General features: G+C 41.1%; 2 protein-coding genes across 3 annotated transcripts in view; one reads left to right on the forward strand and one right to left on the reverse strand.

Annotated features, from left to right (window-relative positions):
* The window catches only part of plxdc2a (plexin domain containing 2a), a 35,415-nt gene extending 34,547 nt beyond the window's left edge, over positions 1–868 (forward strand). The window contains exon 14 of the mRNA XM_062023796.1: positions 1–868. This exon is cut by the window's left edge and continues 2,270 nt beyond it. The gene's annotated coding sequence lies outside the window, so the exon portion shown is untranslated.
* The window catches only part of myripa (myosin VIIA and Rab interacting protein a), a 45,512-nt gene that overhangs the window by 2,524 nt on the left and 26,672 nt on the right, over positions 1–16,316 (reverse strand). The window contains exons 10-16 of one of the 2 annotated variants that reach the window (XM_062023793.1): positions 14,968–15,464; positions 12,099–14,099; positions 7,973–8,152; positions 7,741–7,902; positions 5,834–5,932; positions 5,683–5,743; positions 1–733 (exon numbers count right to left, since the gene is read on the reverse strand). The exon at positions 1–733 is cut by the window's left edge and continues 2,524 nt beyond it. In XM_062023793.1, coding sequence (XP_061879777.1) covers positions 711–733; positions 5,683–5,743; positions 5,834–5,932; positions 7,741–7,902; positions 7,973–8,152; positions 12,099–14,099; positions 14,968–15,464 — 3,023 coding nt within the window. In that variant the 3' untranslated portion in view covers positions 1–710. Of the gene's footprint in view, positions 734–5,682; positions 5,744–5,833; positions 5,933–7,740; positions 7,903–7,972; positions 8,153–10,151; positions 10,885–12,098; positions 14,100–14,967; positions 15,465–16,316 lie in introns of those variants that run through there. The other variant, XM_062023795.1, reaches the window with a different exon arrangement.

Here is a 16,316-nt window from a genome sequence, read left to right on the forward strand (position 1 = left end):
TGGCGACGTGCTTTACACCACTGCATCCCACACCTGATGCATGGCTTAGATACATTTGCTCGGCCATGGAAACCCATTCCACGTAGCTCCCTGCGTACTGTACGTGGGCGAATTGGAAGGTCACATGAAGTTTGGAATTGACTGTGCAGAAATTCTTTGCACTATGCGCTTCAGCGTCCGCCGACCCCTCTCTGTCAGTTTACCTGGCCTACCGCTTGGTGGCTGAGTTGCTGTTGTTCCCCAAACTCTTCACTTTTCTTATAATAAAGTCGACTTTGGAATATTTAGGAGTGAGGAAATTTCACGACTGGATTTGTTGCACAGGTGGCATCCTGTGACAGTTCCACGCTGGAAATCACTGAGAGCGGCCCATTCTTTCACAAATGTTTATAGAAACAGTCTCCATGCCTAAGTGCTTGATTTGATACACCTGTGATTAGGACACCTGATTCTCATCATTTGGATACTTTTGGCAATATACTGACTGCTGCCCAGATACTGTATGTACACTACTATATTATAAATGCTCACAAAGATATTAAGTGTACACATATACTGTACATTTGTCTTGGCTGTTCTTTTCTTCCGGAAAGTCATCATTTCTAAACTATATGAAGATTATTGATACACTTTATAATACTTATATGTTGCATGTTAGACTAAACCTGCAAGTGATGACTGAAGGCACTTTTAAAACTGCCGACGTTTCTTCAAGGTGAGCTCTTCTTGTCTTCTGAAACACAACAAGAAATATATTTAGGTAAAAAATAAGAAAATAAAAGTGATGTGAATCAATACTAAATCAACTGGGGGGTGTCCAAACTTATTCCAACGAGGGCCGCCTACTGAACTATTAAAGGACCATTTTCAAAACCAAAACATGTCGATTTTTTTTTAAATAGAAAAAAAACATCCTGCATGTCAGTTTTGTGTTATTGGCTTCAACTTTTTCCTTTTAATGACATCGGTTTGCTCTTTTATTACCGCCACTAGCAGGTTATGTAATTGTTGCTGTTGGTTTGTCTATCAGTTAGTCATTTAGTTAGTCAGTTAGTCAGTCATTTAGTCAGTCAGTTAGTTTTCTATCAGTTAGTCATTTAGTCAGTCATTTAGTCAGTCAGTTAGTCAGTCAGTTAGTTTGTCTATCAGTTAGTCATTTAGTCAGTCATTTAGTCAGTCAGTTAGTCAGACAGTTAGTTTGTCTATCAGTTAGTCATTTAGTCAGTAATTTAGTCAGTCAGTTAGTTTGTCTATCAGTTAGTCATTTAGTCAGTCATTTAATCAGTCAGTTAGTTTGTCTATCAGTTAGTAATTTAGTCAGTCAGTTAGTTTGTCTATCAGTTAGTCATTTAGTCAGTTAGTTTGTCTATCAGTTAGTCATTTAGTTTGTCTATCAGTTAGTCATTTAGTTTGTCTATCAGTTAATCATTTAGTCAGTCAGTCAGTTAGTTTGTCTATCAGTTAGTCACTTAGTCAGTCAGTTAGTTTGTCTATCAGTTAGTCATTTAGTCAGTCAGTTAGTTTGTCTATCAGTTAGTCATTTAGTCAGTCAGTTAGTTTGTCTATCAGTTAGTCAGTCAGTTAGTTTGTCTATCAGTTAGACAAACTAACTGACTGACTAAATGACTATCAGTTAGTCATTTAGTCAGTCAGTTAGTCAGTCAGTTAGTTTGTCTATCAGTTAGTCATTTAGTCAGTCAGTTAGTCATTTAGTCAGTCATTTAGTCAGTCAGTTTGTCTATCAGTTAGTCATTTAGTCAGTCAGTTAGTTTGTCTACCAGTTAGTCATTTAGTCAGTCATTCAGTCAGTCAGTTAGTTTGTCTATCAGTTAGTCATTTAGTTAGTCAGTTAGTCAGTCATTTAGTCAGTCAGTTAGTTTTCTATCAGTTAGTCATTTAGTCAGTCAGTTAGTTTTCTATCAGTTAGTCATTTAGTCAGTCAGTTAGTTAGTCATTTAGTCAGTCAGTTAGTCAGTCAGTTAGTTTGTCTATCAGTTAGTCATTTAGTCAGTCATTTAGTCAGTCAGTTAGTCAGACAGTTAGTTTGTCTATCAGTTAGTCATTTAGTCAGTCTTTTAGTCAGTCAGTTAGTCTATCAGTTAGTCATTTAGTCAGTTAGTTTGTCTATCAGTTAGTCATTTAGTCAGTCATTTAATCAGTCAGTTAGTTTGTCTATCAGTTAGTAATTTAGTCAGTCAGTTAGTTTGTCTATCAGTTAGTCATTTAGTTTGTCTATCAGTTAGTCATTTAGTCAGTCAGTCAGTTAGTTTGTCTATCAGTTAGTCACTTAGTCAGTCAGTTAGTTTGTCTATCAGTTAGTCATTTAGTCAGTCAGTTAGTTTGTCTATCAGTTAGTCATTTAGTCAGTCAGTTAGTTTGTCTATCAGTTAGTCATTTAGTCAGTCTTTTAGTCAGTCAGTTAGTCTATCAGTTAGTCATTTAGTCAGTTAGTTTGTCTATCAGTTAGTCATTTAGTCAGTCATTTAATCAGTCAGTTAGTTTGTCTATCAGTTAGTAATTTAGTCAGTCAGTTAGTTTGTCTATCAGTTAGTCATTTAGTTTGTCTATCAGTTAGTCATTTAGTCAGTCAGTCAGTTAGTTTGTCTATCAGTTAGTCACTTAGTCAGTCAGTTAGTTTGTCTATCAGTTAGTCATTTAGTCAGTCAGTTAGTTTGTCTATCAGTTAGTCATTTAGTCAGTCAGTTAGTTTGTCTATCAGTTAGTCATTTAGTCAGTCAGTTAGTTTGTCTATCAGTTAGTCAGTCAGTTAGTTTGTCTATCAGTTAGACAAACTAACTGACTGACTAAATGACTATCAGTTAGTCATTTAGTCAGTCAGTTAGTTTGTCTATCAGTTAGTCATTTAGTCAGTCAGTTAGTCATTTAGTCAGTCAGTTTGTCTATCAGTTAGTCATTTAGTCAGTCAGTTAGTTTGTCTACCAGTTAGTCATTTAGTCAGTCATTCAGTCAGTCAGTTAGTTTGTCTATCAGTTAGTCATTTAGTCAGTCATTTAGTCAGTCAGTCAGTTTGTTAGCAAAATAAATAAATAAAATTATGGGTGGATTTTAATGAAACTTTTAGGAGAAAATGAGATAGTTTAGTTTATTAAGGATCCCCATTAGTCTACACCGCAGTGTCCAACTTTGACCAATCAAAAAAATGGTCCAAATTTCCAAACTTCCCGAGCTTAACTTCCCGTTGAAAAACTTATTGGGGTGTTACCATTTAGTGGTCAATTGTACGGAATATGTACTGTACTGTGCAATCTACTAATAAAAGTCTCAATCAATCAATCAAAACTCAGAATTCCTTGCAGTACCAAGTCTTCCAGGGACGCTACACTATTTTATTTGGTACATTGTGTAATGATAAGTGTGACCAGTAGATGGCAGTCAAACATAAGAGATAAGTCTCAAGTAAACAACACGAACATTTTAAAATGTTCCATTGAAAATATAGAACATTACAAACGGCGCTCAAAAATCCATCAAAATGTAGATAATGTAGATGTAATATAAAGGACCATATTTTTTTGGAGTATAAGTCGCACCGGCCGAAAATGCATAATAAAGAAGGAAAAAAACATATATAAGTCGCACTGGAGTATAAGTCGCATTTTTTGGAGAAATGTATTTGATAAAAGCCAACACCAAGAATAGACATTTGAAAGGCAATTTAAAATGTCTAAAGAATAGTGAACAACAGGCTGAATAAGTGTACGTTATATGAGGCATAAATAACCAACTGGTATGTTAACGTAACATATTATGGTAAGAGTCATTCAAATAACTATAACATATAGAACATGCTATACGTTTACCAAACAATCTGTCACTCCTAATCGCTAAATCCCATGAAATCTTATACGTCTAGTCTCTTACGTGAATGAGATAAATAATATTATTTGATATTTTACGCTAATGTGTTAATAATTTCACACATAAGTCGCTCCTGAGTATAAGTCGCACCCCCGGCCAAACTATGAAAAAAACTGCGACTTATAGTCCGAAAAATACGGTATATATATATTAAAAACATTAATTAGTTTCATTTAAATTATTCACATTTTTTATTTAGTTTAATTAATTATAATAATACGTGTACAGAGTCACAAATATGTCTATTGTGTTTTTAGTTTGCACATGTATTAATCATTGAATTAAAATGGTAATATTTATAATAATAATAATAATAATAGATTTTATTTGTAAAAAGCTCTTTACATTGAGCAAACAACCTCAAAGTGCTACATTGTATTAAAAAAAAAAAAAAAGATAATAAAAAAAAAAAAACTAGAACTAGCACGCATATATTGTTGGAAGCAGATCAGAATCATATCCATATTTAAGTGTTACTTCTTTGTAAACTCCTATAGTCATAGCTAGTATTCTTCCTTCTTTTGAGTCTCATAGTAAGGTGTCGGCCTTCTAGATTGGAATGTGTCAGAGTAGAGATAACTCAGAGTAGTCTAAACAACGGGAGTGGGGGCGATGGACAGAGGGAGGATCACGGGACTTCCGTGGGTTTGGGGGAGACCGATCTGGACCGGGCGAGGGAACGCTGGTATACTAGATTGGTCTCACGTTTGTCCTCTAAGCTTGGAGAATAAACCACAAAATCTGCACTACTGCCTGGTGATTGAATATAAACATCAGCTTATTGCCATAAAAAGAATCTGGTAGAGACTAGCAATTTGAATTCCCCATTGGAGGAATGCTGGTCAACGCAACAATATCTAACAAAAGGCTTTTTTTAAAAATAAGGGTTCTTAGGACTTATTTAACACAAAATATTGTCTTGCTGTATTTAATAAAATTTGATTTGATTTTGTTTATTTATTTATAATATGTATAGAAATTCATAAATATGTTTATTGTTTTTAAGGTTTTTGTAATAAATGTTGAAATAATATATTTTTTAAATATGAAAAAAAACTGCGACTTATAGTCCGAAAAATACGGTAGTGTAAAGTTCTTACTTATATCCGTCGGTAAACTCTCCATGAAAGCACTAAAACGTACCGGTGTAGTGAGTTTACATTATTCACCCAAGGAACTTTAGTTATTAGAGAGTTCCGGTCGGACGGTTTTTCATGGGACACATTTCGGGTGTTGTTGTTGTTTCCGGATGAGGAGATGCTGCTCCGTTATTGATTGAAGTAAAGTGTGAATGTCATTAAAACAGTTAGCTCCATCTTTTTGACACTTCTTCCACTCCCGTCCTTGCACGCTACACCGCTACAACAAAGATGACGGGGAGAAGACGCTGTCCAAGTGGAGGCACGTAAATAAGACCCGCCCACAAAATGGCGCATGCGGAAACGACTGTCAGAAAGCGACTTGAAGATGATGTGTAAAACATCATCTATGCAACATTTTGAGCAAAGAACCACCATCAAATGTTATGTAGACCACAAGGAAGTCTTTAATTTAGAAAAAAATAGTAATAATATGACTCCTTTAATGCGGCCTATAATCCGGTGCGCCTTTTGTATGAAAAAAGATAAAAAAGACCATCCATCGGCAGTGCGCCTTATAATCCGGTGCGCCCTATGGTCCGGAAAATCAATCAATCAATCAATCAATGTTTATTTATATAGCCCTAAATCACTAGTGTCTCAAAATAGGGTGCTTAGGGCATCTTTAATACGAGTGTGAGTGAAATGGTAGTTGGCTTCTCACCTCTACGTGGGAGTGCAGGCAGTCGTCTCCTCTGCTGTCTGGACGAGTTCAGGGTAAAAGGCTGGAAAAAGACAACGCCGTCTGGTGTGAGGGCCATGACATCATTTTTGGTGGGCCGCATCGCGGGTGTGTGTGAACGACAACACGCTACCATGACTGGGACCGTGGTGGTCTTGGCCACGCGGGACCGCGGGTCCACATTGAGACCGGCGCTCCTCAGGGCGGCGATCCTGGCGGAGATGTCGCTGATCTGCAACAATACGCAGAAATGTATCGATTTGTACATTTACAAGCCTAATTGGTTTTATTCTGAAATGTGCAGAATTATTAAGACCATTAAATGTGCAAATAATTCAAATTAGCATACAGAAACACCGCCCTCTCGCCCATTTATGGACATGAACCTGCATATAAATGAACATCAAAATATGGTTGTAGATGACTACAATGTATCCCACCCAACATCTTCTGTATTCTACTACTTAAAGGGCTAAACTCTAATGCTGACAACATTGGCACTTATTTATGAGGGGCCGTTAGGGACATTATTATAGAATTACCTTTTACCTCTCAGTAGTGTTTTGAAGTAATCATGGACCAGGGCGACAAAAACATGCATTTTAGGTATATTATGCTGTCAACTGGACAAATGGATGTAAAACACGTTTCCAAACAGGGAAAGTTAAAGACCCCGTTATTGGCCCACATTTTTACGTGCTAACCTGTTGCACCCGAGCAGGGGCCGACGCCACCTGTAGTTCAGTTTTTAAGTAATCATGGATCAGGGCGACAAAAACATGTATTTTAGGTATATTGTGCTGTCAACTGGACAAATGGATGTAAAACACCTTTTTAAACTGGGAAAGTTAAAGACCCCGTTATTGGCCCACATATTTACGTGCTAAGCTGTTGCTCGGACTGTTGCACCCGAGCAGCGGCCGACCCTACCTGTAGTTCAGTTTTGAAGTAATCATGGACCAGGGCGACAAAAACATGCATTTTAGGTATATTGGGCTGTCAACTGGACAAATGGATGTAAAACACGTTTCCAAACAGGGAAAGTTAAAGACCCCGTTATTGGCCCACATTTTTACGTGCTAACCTGTTGCTCGGACTGTTGCACCCGAGCAGCGGCCGACGCTAACTGTAGTTCAGTTTTGAAGTAATCATGGACCAGGGCGACAAAAACATGCATTTTAGGTATATTGTGCTGTCAACTGGACAAATGGATGTAAAACACGTTTCCAAACAGGGAAAGTTAAAGACCCCGTTATTGGCCCACATTTTTACGTGCTAACCTGTTGCACCCGAGCAGGGGCCGACGCCACCTGTAGTTCAGTTTTTAAGTAATCATGGATCAGGGCGACAAAAACATGTATTTTAGGTATATTGTGCTGTCAACTGGACAAATGGATGTAAAACACCTTTTTAAACTGGGAAAGTTAAAGACCCCGTTATTGGCCCACATATTTACGTGCTAAGCTGTTGCTCGGACTGTTGCACCCGAGCAGCGGCCGACCCTACCTGTAGTTCAGTTTTGAAGTAATCATGGACCAGGGCGACAAAAACATGCATTTTAGGTATATTGGGCTGTCAACTGGACAAATGGATGTAAAACACGTTTCCAAACAGGGAAAGTTAAAGACCCCGTTATTGGCCCACATTTTTACGTGCTAACCTGTTGCTCGGACTGTTGCACCCGAGCAGCGGCCGACGCTAACTGTAGTTCAGTTTTGAAGTAATCATGGACCAGGGCGACAAAAACATGCATTTTAGGTATATTGTGCTGTCAACTGGACAAATGGATGTAAAACACGTTTCCAAACAGGGAAAGGTAAAGACCCCGTTATTGGCCCACATTTTTACGTGCTAACCTGTTGCACCCGAGCAGGGGCCGACGCTACCTGTAGTTCAGTTTTGAAGTAATCATGGACCAGGGCGACAAAAACATGTATTTTAGGTATATTGTGCTGTCAACTGGACAAATGGATGTAAAACACCTTTTTAAACAGGGAAAGTTAAAGACCCCGTTATTGGCCCACATTTGTACATGCTAACCTGTTGCTCGGACTGTTGCACCCGAGCAGCGGCCGACGCCACCTGCTCCTCCAGGAAGGACAGCTCCGTGTCGGACGTGGCGCTGCTGATATCCCTGGCCCGCTCCTCCAGGTCGCTAAGCTCCGCCTCCACCCCGTACACTGACCCGGCTGCCACGTACACCTGCAGACGCACAGACGCTTAATTTAAAAAAAGAGTAAACCGCCCAAGCCGTGAAAAAAATGTGACCTACTTTCTCTTCCAGTTGTGTGAAACGCTGGTCTAGTTTCTTGGGGTCAGCATTGGCAGGCAAAGACGAGGCGGGAGGTCTGCGACTCTCCCGACCCTCCACCCCCTGGAGGAGCTCCTCAGTGGCATTAAGCACCTTCAGAACCTCAGTGGAGATGCTGCATAGGGACGCTGCTGAGTATTTCTGCCACCACACATACGTACACACACACGCACACCAGTTACTAGAAGAATATTCAGAAATACTTTAGTGGGTCCAAAAAGAAGAAGAAGAATTTAGAGCAAGTCCACTGCAAATAGTGAAATCTAAGTAAGATGAAATATCTCAAATAAGGGTGATATTTGCTTATTTTCTGTCTGATAAGATAATTCTTCTCACTAAGCAGATTTTATGTTAGAGTGTTTTACTTGTTTTAAGGGTTTTGGTGCTAAATGATGTCAGTAAGATATTACAGCTTGTTGCTGAGATTTGATGAGCTATATTGAGTAAAACATGCTTGAAACTACAATATCAACTGTTGCAAAGCTGTGTCATCAACACTCACAAGTAGAAAACTACTTTTTTAAAGTCGTCATTTCTTATTTCAAGCATGAAAAAAAAAATCATGATTTTGACACAAAAGTCTCATAATTACAACAGATGACCTATATTGAGTAAAACATGCTTGAAACTACTTTTGTCCAAATGTCCAAAATACACCCAGCAATGGTGCACAGGAAGGCTGGGAATAAAAGGGGAAAAGGCGGCCAAAATGGTCAAAAGTCCCAATTTTATCCAAAATACCTCAGCGGGTTCCAGTCTCACGAGTCCCGCCGCCGGCCGCACAAGTCCCGGGATGCAAAAAATGTCCAAAACGCACCCACGGGGGAGAAAAGTGAGAAAAGTCGGCAAAAGTCCCCAAAAATGTTCAAAATACCTACCCAGGTTCGAGTCCCACAAGTCCCGCCGCTGGCTGCGCAAGTCCCGGGATGCCCAAAATGTCCATAACACACCCAGCCGAGTCCCTCGGGGAGGGGGGATGAAAGTTGGAAAAGTAGGCAAAAGTCCCAAAAATGTTCAAAATACCTACCCAGGTTCGAGTCCCACATGGAGTGCCACAAGTCTTAAGACTTGTGGCACTCGAACTTGGGTGTGATTTTTGAACATTTTACCGACTTTTCTCACTTTTCTCCCCGCCTTCCCGTGGGACTTTGCTGGGCGCGTTTTGGACATTTCGGGCATCCCGGCCGGCGGCGGGATTTGTGGGACTCGAACCTGTGTAGGTGTTTTGAACATTTTTGGGACTTTTGCTGACTTTTCCAACTTTTATCCCCCGTCCCCGTGAGACTCGGCTGGGTGTGTTATGGACATTTTGGGCATCCCAGGACTTGCGCGGCCATACATAAGATTTTATGTTAGAGTGTTTTACTTGTTTTAAGTGTTTTGGTCCTAAATGATCTCAGTAAGATATTACAGCTTGTTGCTGAGATTTGATGAGCTATATTGAGTAAAACATGCTTGAAACTAGAATATCAACTGTTGCAAAGCTGTGTCATCAACACTCACAAGTAGAAAACTACTTTTTTAAAGTAATCATTTCTTATTTCAAGCATGAAAAAAAAAATCATCTAATTTTGACACAATTGTGTCTCATAATTAAAACAGATGACAGCCAAATGCACTTTGCTGTTTTATTTTCAATGAAACAATAGAAAACACGTACTCATATAGTAGTACAGTTGGCACAGTACAGTAAACTGACAGTTAATATTTAAACATTTCACAATTTTGAACAGAAATAGTTCATGCACATTCAGATAAATTCCTCAAAATTACAATTAAAACATTTTTGGCCGGGGGCCGGGCTGTATATATGCACACTAATTGACTGAAAGAGCACGCACTTGGTGCGATGATGTCATGTTATCCATGGAAAAATGCATTTTTAGACAATATGATTTGCCTGAGCGGCTAGGAGACCCCGAGAGTAACAAGCGCTTGCCTTGTTGAATTTCCATTAAGAACAATAAATGAGTTTTTAGTATAAGTTTGCTGGTTTCAAGAAATGTAATGCCGAGCGCATATCATTATGTCAAGATAATGGTACTAGCTTTTACTCCATTTAAGAATATTTTTCAACATATTGAGCAAAAAGGTCTCTTTTTTTTCCTACCAAGAAAAGTGCACTTGTTATTATTGAGAATATACTTATTTTAAGCTATTTTTGGGTTCATTGAGGTTAGCTAATTTGACTTGTTTTGGAAAGTCTTGACAAGCCAAATTTTCTTGTTCTATTGGCAGATAATTTTGCTTAGTTCAAATAAAATACCCCTCATTTTTGTATTTTTTTCTTGTTTTTGAACACTGACTTTTTGCAGTGTAGAAGTTGTCTCTGTGCTAAACAATACGGCACACTGACCACACATGAGGGGCACTATCATGCAAAGATTTTAGCTAAATGAGCTTCGTAACAGGCTTCACTACTCATCTTAAAATAAAGCCGTGAGCTCTGCCAACTATCTGTCAGAAAATGTTGTACATTATTATTACATTACTTCAGAAAACTACTGTACTTGTTTGTACTACATTATATGGTATTGTTTTTATATACGTATCTATTATATTAAAGTTTATTTTTAATTTTTAAATTGTGATGTTTTGGGGTAACATGCCCCAATTAAGTAGATTTTAATTAATTTTAATGGCCGATGTTGATTGGATGTACAAGTGCTTTAAGTTAAGAGCTCAGACACACAACCAAGAAGTTGAGTTATTATTCTTACATTGTTTTCTGCATGTCAAACTACATTTGTTCTCTACGAAAATATGTTTTGTGGTTAATATATTTGGGTGTCTGGAACGGATTAATTTCATTCACATATCTAATTGTTTTTGTTTATGTTTATGTTTATGTGGAACACTTCACTGCCACCAGCCTACATTACAAGCAGGAAGGAGAAGAAGAAGGAAAATAAGAAGAAGAAAGCAAAGAAGTTACTTGAACTTAAAAGTTGTTGGTAATAAAAAGCTTCCTCACATTTATTGTTGTGTCTTCTAGTGTTGTGTCTTCTAGTGTAGTGTCTTCTAGTGTTGTGTCTTCTAGTGTTGGGTATTCTAGTGTAGTGTCTTCTAGTGTTGTGTCTTCTAGTGTTGTGTCTTCCAGTGTTGGGTCTTCTAGTGTTGGGTCTTCTAGTGTTGTGTCTTTTAATGTTGTGTCTTCTAGTGTTGTGTCTTCTAGTGTTGTGTCTTCTAGTGTTGGGTCTTCTAGTGTTGGGTCTTCTAGTGTTGGGTCTTCTAGTGTTGGGTCTTCTAGTGTTGGGTCTTCTAATGTTGTGTCTTCTAGTGTTGGGTATTCTAGTGTTGGGTCTTCTAGTGTTGGGTCTTCTAGTGTTGGGTCTTCTAGTGTTGGGTCTTCTAGTGTTGGGTCTTCTAATGTTGTGTCTTCTAGTGTTGGGTCTTCTAGTGTAGTGTCTTCTAGTGTTGGGTCTTCTAGTGTTGGGTCTTCTAATGTTGGGTCTTCTAGTGTTGGGTCTTCTAGTGTTGGGTCTTCTAGTGTTGGATCTTCTAGTGTTGGGTCTTCTAGTGTTGGGTCTTCTAGTGTTGGATCTTCTAGTGTTGGGTCTTCTAGTGTAGTGTCTTCTAACGTTGGGTCTTCTAACGTTGGGTCTTCTAACGTTGGGTCTTCTAGTGTTGGGTCTTCTAGTGTTGGGTCTTCTAGTGTAGTGTCTTCTAGTGTTGGGTCTTCTAGTGTTGGGTCTTCTAGTGTTGGGTCTTCTAGTGTTGGGTCTTCTGGTGTTGTGTCTTCTGGTGTTGTGTCTTCTGGTGTTGTGTCTTCTGGTGTAGTGTCTTCTAGTGTTGGGTCTTCTAGTGTTGGGTCTTCTAGTGTTGGGTCTTCTAGTGTTGGGTCTTCTAGTGTTGGGTCTTCTGGTGTTGGGTCTTCTGGTGTTGGGTCTTCTGGTGTTGTGTCTTCTTGTGTTGTGTCTTCTGGTGTTGTGTCTTCTAGTGTAGTGTCTTTTAGTGTTGTGTCTTCTAGTGTTGGACACTCAGAGGACATGTTTGCTTGTCTGTTACTGTTGTCAGTTAAAGGACAGCATGGACGACTGAGTGAAAGAGCAGCACTTTGCTCATTCAGATCTTCTAGTCGGTTCACCTGAATCTCTTTTTTGTCTTTCTTCCTCTCCTTGTACTTTTCATCCTTGTTCTTGTCCATAGTGGTCTCCTTGTCTTCTTTCTTCCCATCGTCTGTCCTCGTATCATCTATCTTCTCCTTGTCTTGTCTGTCTTCAAGTCCTTTTCTCTCCTGGTCAGTTTGTGTGTCCGTCTTTGTCTTTCCATCCTCATTCCTCACGTCGCTTGTCTTTGTGTCCTCTTTCTTTTCCTCGTCTGCCTTCTGATCCTTGTTGCTGTCCTTGTCAGTCTTGGAATTTCCTTTCCTCTCCTTGTCCATCTTTGCATCCTGGTCCTTGTCTTTGTCGGTCTTCTCGTGCTCTTTCGCCTCCTCGCCGGTCTTTGAATCATCTTCCTTCTCAGCGTCTGTATTCTCTCCTTGGTTCATCTCATTGTCAGTCTTTGGTTCTTCTGTAATGTTTGTGTTTGTCTTTGAGTCCTCCTTCTCCTCGTCTTTCATCTCCTCTGTCTTTGCAACTTTGTTGTTGTCCTGCTCCGCTACTGGAAACTCATTTCTACTTTTGTCCGTCCTTGTGTCTTCTTTCCACTCGCCGTCCGTCTTAAAGTCCTCCTTTGTCTTCACGTCTGTGTTTGCGTTTTCTTTTCTCTCTTCCTCTGTCTTTGTATCATATTTGCTCTTGTTGTCTGTCTTTGTGTCCTTTTTCCTTTCCAGCTCCTCATTCGTCTCCTCGTCGGTCTCTGTGCCCTCTCTCCTCTGGTCTAGTTTGATGTCCTTCTGCATTTCCTCCAGCGTCATCGTCAACATGCTGCTAATGACTCTGTCAAACTCGACGTCTTCGTCCTCACTGACTGAGGCGGTCTCCAACTGTGTCCCAAGAAGGTCTCCTTCCCCTCCTCCAAGAATGTCCTGTTCTTCCTCTTGTCTTTCTTCTCTTTGGTCGGACATCTTCACCTCTGGCTGATATTCTTGTCTGATTATTGTCTCCTTTGAGGTTCTCTTGTCCCTGTCTGATACAAGAAGGATGTCCATAGACATCCTGCCATTAGATTCCTCTACGTTTACTTCACCGTACTGGTCCGTAGAATCTAGAAGGTTCTCTCTCATTCCCTCATTTTGTTGGCTTAAAGCAAACATGTCCACCTCCACGTCTCCCATGGATTCCAAACTTTCCCGACGTTCTCCCACCGCGTCCTCAGAGAGTTCCTCACTTAGACTCGACTGTCCACTTCCTCCCTGGTCGATCTCCGCTTCGTCCTCACAGACTCGATCCAGCTCGTCCTCGGTGGAGGAGAACTGGGAGGCGCTGACCAGACTGGCCAGGTGGCGTACCTGCGCCGCCGGTGCCGCCTTGTCCTCCTGCAGCCTCCACAGCGTCTCCTCGTGCATCACTTCCTCCCGGTCCAGTTCGTCCTCGGTGGATGAAAACTGTGTGGCGCCAACTTGCGTGGCCAACCTGCACACTTTGACCGCCAGCTCCTCTTCCTCCTCCTCTTCGTTCTTCTCTCCATCCGTTACTCTGTCCAGCTCGTCCTCCGTGGAGGACAACATGGCAGCCCGGACCTCCTCCTCCAGCTGACAGAGTTTGTGGGAGAGTCTTTCCGTCTTATCCTCTTCATCGCACCCTCCGTCTTCCTCACTTCTCCCCGCTCTGTCCAGCTCATCATCAGTGGACGAGAAGTACGCTAGTCTGGATTGTGCTACCAGCTTGTATAACCTGGCTTTGACCTCCTCTTCATCTTCTCTGTCTACAGCCAAGTCCACTGCCGTCCTCTCATCTTCATCATCATCATCTTCGCTTCCCATTCCCACCTCCTCTGCGTCGTCATCATCGTTTGCTTCGTCTCTGAGCGACGAGTCCGACATGGACTCTTGACTGGACTCTGGATTGACTTGATCGCTTTGGTGTTCGGAGGCGTCGCTATCCTGGCGTAACAGACTGGGAGTTGTGGCGTCGGGCGTCAGAGGGTCAGGAGTCTCGGCATCAGAGGGGGAACCAGACTGGCCGTCCTTCCTGTTGAAATCCTGTCAACGGGGGAACAAAATGCATGTTAGCTCCTGTTTGAGCCCCTTTTCTTTCAGACAATCCACTGGCAAAAGCACACAACTTTATGCTTAAGGGCCGTTGCTATGGTTATTATTTGTATTTTTGTATTTGTGCAAAGTTAGCAATCCAAAAGATGGCCAGCCGTCTCTATCAGTGTTGTGTCCAGACTCGGCCTGCTGACTGCCAAAGCCGAACATCGGGTACCGGGACGCAGACAAAGCAGAGACGGGGAGATAACACCAGTGTCAACATATTTGCATTTTTGTATTATCATATATTGTGTCTAACTGGAGTTGTCGAGATTACCCCCTTCCCTCAGCGACAGCTTCAGTGATGTAACCAGGGACCTACCAAATAAATAGAGGAAGCACGTGGGCTGGACTTTAGAGCAAAGTTTGGATCTGTAACTAGAGTACAGCCCAAATAACGTCTTTCCTCAATTGAGCAAAATTCAACTCTGTCTCTGCATGATTCCTTGCTTCTCGTCTGTTTTAATAGATCTCACCAGTGTTTGAACCTGTTTGACTACTTTTGGATTGTTTTGTGTCATGTTTGTGTGTGTCCTCTCAATTGCTCTGTTGATTGGCGTTCTGAATGTTGCCGGGCCGGGTTTGGTTCTGGAATTGGAATTGTATTATTATGGTATTATTTTGTTGGACTGATTAATAAAAAATTAAATAAAATTAAATATTTTTGCTTAGCAATTTCGTTATGAAGTTATGCTAAGAATAACATTTAAAAAAATTATATTCTTGTTTCATTCGAATATTTCTGCTGCCATGTCAACTAAAAAGAGCTAAAAAGATGTCTACTAAGTGAGTTAGTTCACTGCAAAGTATTTCTTACTAGTGGAGGTCCAGAAAGAGTGGCCCTTCTTTTACTTCTCCTCTTCTTCCGCGCTCTCTTCACTTTTCCCACCGCAGCCTCACTTCTGGTGATGCCCTCCTCCGTCTTTACGTTGAAGTTGACATCCATGATGCTGGTCCTGCGGGACGATGGCGGTCGCTTCGGCTCAGCGGCTCCTGGCTTGTTAAAAGTATCCAGCGGGGACTTCTTACTCCTCTCGGAATCCGAACGAGCTCTGTTGTGGGCTGGACGCCTGACTTTGGAGCCCGTCATCTTCCTTTGGAACTCCTGCAGGATGGCGCCCCAGGAGGTGTCCGGCTCAGGTCGGGCTTCGTTGTCGGAGTCCATGCCCTCGTATGCAGACACGGCCCCAGACTCCCTCTCCAGGGCACTGTAGACCAGACTCTTCCTCTTGGCCAGCAGGCTGGGACGTGACAATTGGGAACTCTGCAAGGCAATCCAGTTCCCATCTGGGCTCTTCAGCATTGAGGAAGCACCTTCATATGCAGGTTTGAGCAGACCAGGACACATATTAGAACATTAGCAACCCCCTCACTCAATGTCAAATCAACAACACCCAGCCTATCATAACAATAGGAAAGGGTACTGAATTTGGTACTTTTATTGATACTACGGGGTAAAAGGAAATGGTATCATAAATCAGTAGAAGCATTTAAGTCCCGTCTTAAAACTCAATTGTATACTCTAGCCTGTAAATAGACCCCCCTTTTAGACCAGTTGATCTGCCGTCTCTTTTCTGCTCTGCCCCCCAGTCCTGCGTGGAGATGTTATTGGGTGACCACAGATGAGTGCTAGCTGTTCAAATTCAGGACCCGGGGTGGACCATTCATCTGTTCATCAGTTGGGGACTTCTCTGCTCGGCTGACCTGTCTCTGCTCGGGATGATCTCCTGCTGGCCCCACTATGGACTGGACTCTCACTATTATGTTAGATCCACTATGGACTGGACTCTCACTATTATGTTAGATCCACTATGGACTGGACTCTCACTATTATGTTAGATCCACTATGGACTGGACTCTCACTATTATGTTAGATCCACTATGGACTGGACTCTCACTATTATGTTAGATCCACTATGGACTGGACTCTCACACTATTATGTTATATCCATTATGGACTGGACTCTCTCAATATTATGTTAGATCCATTATGGACTGGACTCTCACACTATTATGTTATATCCATTATGGACTGGACTCTCTCAATATTATGTTAGATCTACTATGGACTGGACGCTCACTATTATGTTAGATCCACTATGGACTGGACTCTCACACTTTTATGTTAGATCCACTATGGACTGGACTCTCACACTATTATGTTAG

The sequence above is a fragment of the Entelurus aequoreus genome, linkage group LG16 (genome assembly GCF_033978785.1).
Source record: "Entelurus aequoreus isolate RoL-2023_Sb linkage group LG16, RoL_Eaeq_v1.1, whole genome shotgun sequence".
Lineage (NCBI taxonomy): Eukaryota > Metazoa > Chordata > Actinopteri > Syngnathiformes > Syngnathidae > Entelurus > Entelurus aequoreus.